This window comes from Priapulus caudatus, unplaced genomic scaffold (genome assembly GCF_000485595.1).
Source record: "Priapulus caudatus unplaced genomic scaffold, Priapulus_caudatus-5.0.1 Scaffold1085, whole genome shotgun sequence".
Lineage (NCBI taxonomy): Eukaryota > Metazoa > Priapulida > Priapulimorpha > Priapulimorphida > Priapulidae > Priapulus > Priapulus caudatus.
In genome coordinates this window covers 12,986-14,793 of record NW_014578146.1, presented here as the reverse complement: position 1 = coordinate 14,793, position 1,808 = coordinate 12,986, and the positions used below count along the sequence as shown (strand labels likewise).

The following is a 1,808-nucleotide window of genomic DNA, read 5'->3' as shown; positions in this document are numbered from 1 at the left end:
TTCACTTATGTGGCGGATCAATTTGTTGTGGAATTTTATTGCTTGATGTAATGGGTGACACAATTGTGTCTACTGTGCTGTGTATTGATGAATGCAAGGTTAAATTTGTAAGCATTTTCAACTTTAATTCTAAAACGACTTCAAAAATCAAAATTCGAAAAATTCACAGTTCTAAACGACTGCATGTGAATTCAACAAGTACTTGTGATGTTTACCACCATTTATTCGGTGTTAGTTAGCTTTTCTCCGTCTTATCGTGAGATTGATTCCTCTGCACTGTTTCAACGGAGCAATGTGTTGCACGCGGATGAGGCTGTTTGCTTATTGTCCTGTTTTGTGGGTTTTGTTGCAGGCATCATCCTTCAGCAGCATCACGGATTCTACGATGTCGCTCAACATCATTACTGTCACATTGAACATGGGTGAGTCTCGACGAATAACGATGATTACGAGGATGACGGAGACGATGTGTCGGTGGCTGTGTTGATCGCAACTTTGTTAAGAGTGATATTGTTTGTAATGGCAACTTGACTGTGATAAAACAAATTGAAACTACAATACGCATCTTACTTACAATAAACTCATGTGCGAAGTTGATGTGTCGGTGGCTGTGTTGATCGCAACTTTGTTAAGAGTGATATTGTTTGTAATGGCAACTTGACTATGATAAAAAAAACTACAATACGCATCTTACTTACAATAAACTCATGTGTATCTGCATCTTACAGACACTGTGAACTTTCTCGGCATCAGTATCGTGGGGCAGAGCAATAAGGGAGGAGATGGAGGGATCTATGTAGGTTCCATCATGAAAGGGTGAGTACACACACACACACACACTGTATCGCGCATACCCCCTGCGTGAACCTTCCTAGCTGCAGTACCCACACGTGCCGGTGTTTGGGAAGAACGGACACAATGCATCGCCGTGAAATGATGCGACGTCTTATTCTCAGTTAATTCGTTACGGTATTACACACGAGCTTATATACCTTTCTTGTTTGACGTGCAATAGAAATGTATGATATTCATTTTTTATACAGATATTATTGAATATATTTGTATAAAGTGTAAGACGTGAAGAGACTAAGAGGTTATCATAACATAAAGCAAGGAACTTTATAATAGGGTCGTACTGAATAGGTGTCAAGTAAATGCAGTTTGTACATCAATAATGAAATTTAACATTTAAATTTTAATTCAAGTGTGGACAGGTAATGTAAAGATAATTAAGATATACAAAGTTAATTGATGTTTATCTACATAATTGATGTAGTGTGCAGATGGATGAGTTGCGCGTGTGTGTTGCAGTGGTGCCGTGGCAGCGGACGGCAGGATTGAACCTGGCGACATGATCTTACAAGTGAACGACATCAGCTTTGAGAACATGAGTAACGATGACGCGGTGCGGGTGCTGAGGGAGGTCGTACACAAACCCGGGTGAGTAGCCGCCGACATGTTCTCTTCACCTTACCATGCACTACCACTGTACCTCAGTCATTGCCATGCTACCTCCTAACTTTGTACCATTAGCTTACCATGCACTACCACTGTACCTCAGTCATTGCCGTGCTACCTCCTAACTTTGTACCATTAGCTTACCATGTACTACCACTGTACCCCAGTCATTGCCGTGCTACCTCCTAACTTTGTACCATTAGCTTACCATGCACTACCACTGTACCTCAGTCATTGCCGTGCTACCTCCTAACTTTGTACCATTAGCTTACCATGCACTACCACTGTACCTCAGTCATTGCCTCACTACCTCCTAACTTTGTACCATTAGCTTACCATGCCCTACCACT

General features: G+C 41.4%; 1 protein-coding gene across 1 annotated transcript in view; it reads left to right on the top strand.

Moving 5' to 3' along the window:
* Nucleotides 1-1,808, top strand: part of LOC106815300 (segment polarity protein dishevelled homolog DVL-3-like) — a gene marked incomplete in the record, with an annotated part of 62,025 nt that overhangs the window by 51,773 nt on the left and 8,444 nt on the right. The window contains 3 exon segments of the mRNA XM_014819744.1: nucleotides 356-422; nucleotides 729-816; nucleotides 1,312-1,440. Of these exon segments, the coding sequence (XP_014675230.1) occupies nucleotides 356-422; nucleotides 729-816; nucleotides 1,312-1,440 (284 nt within the window).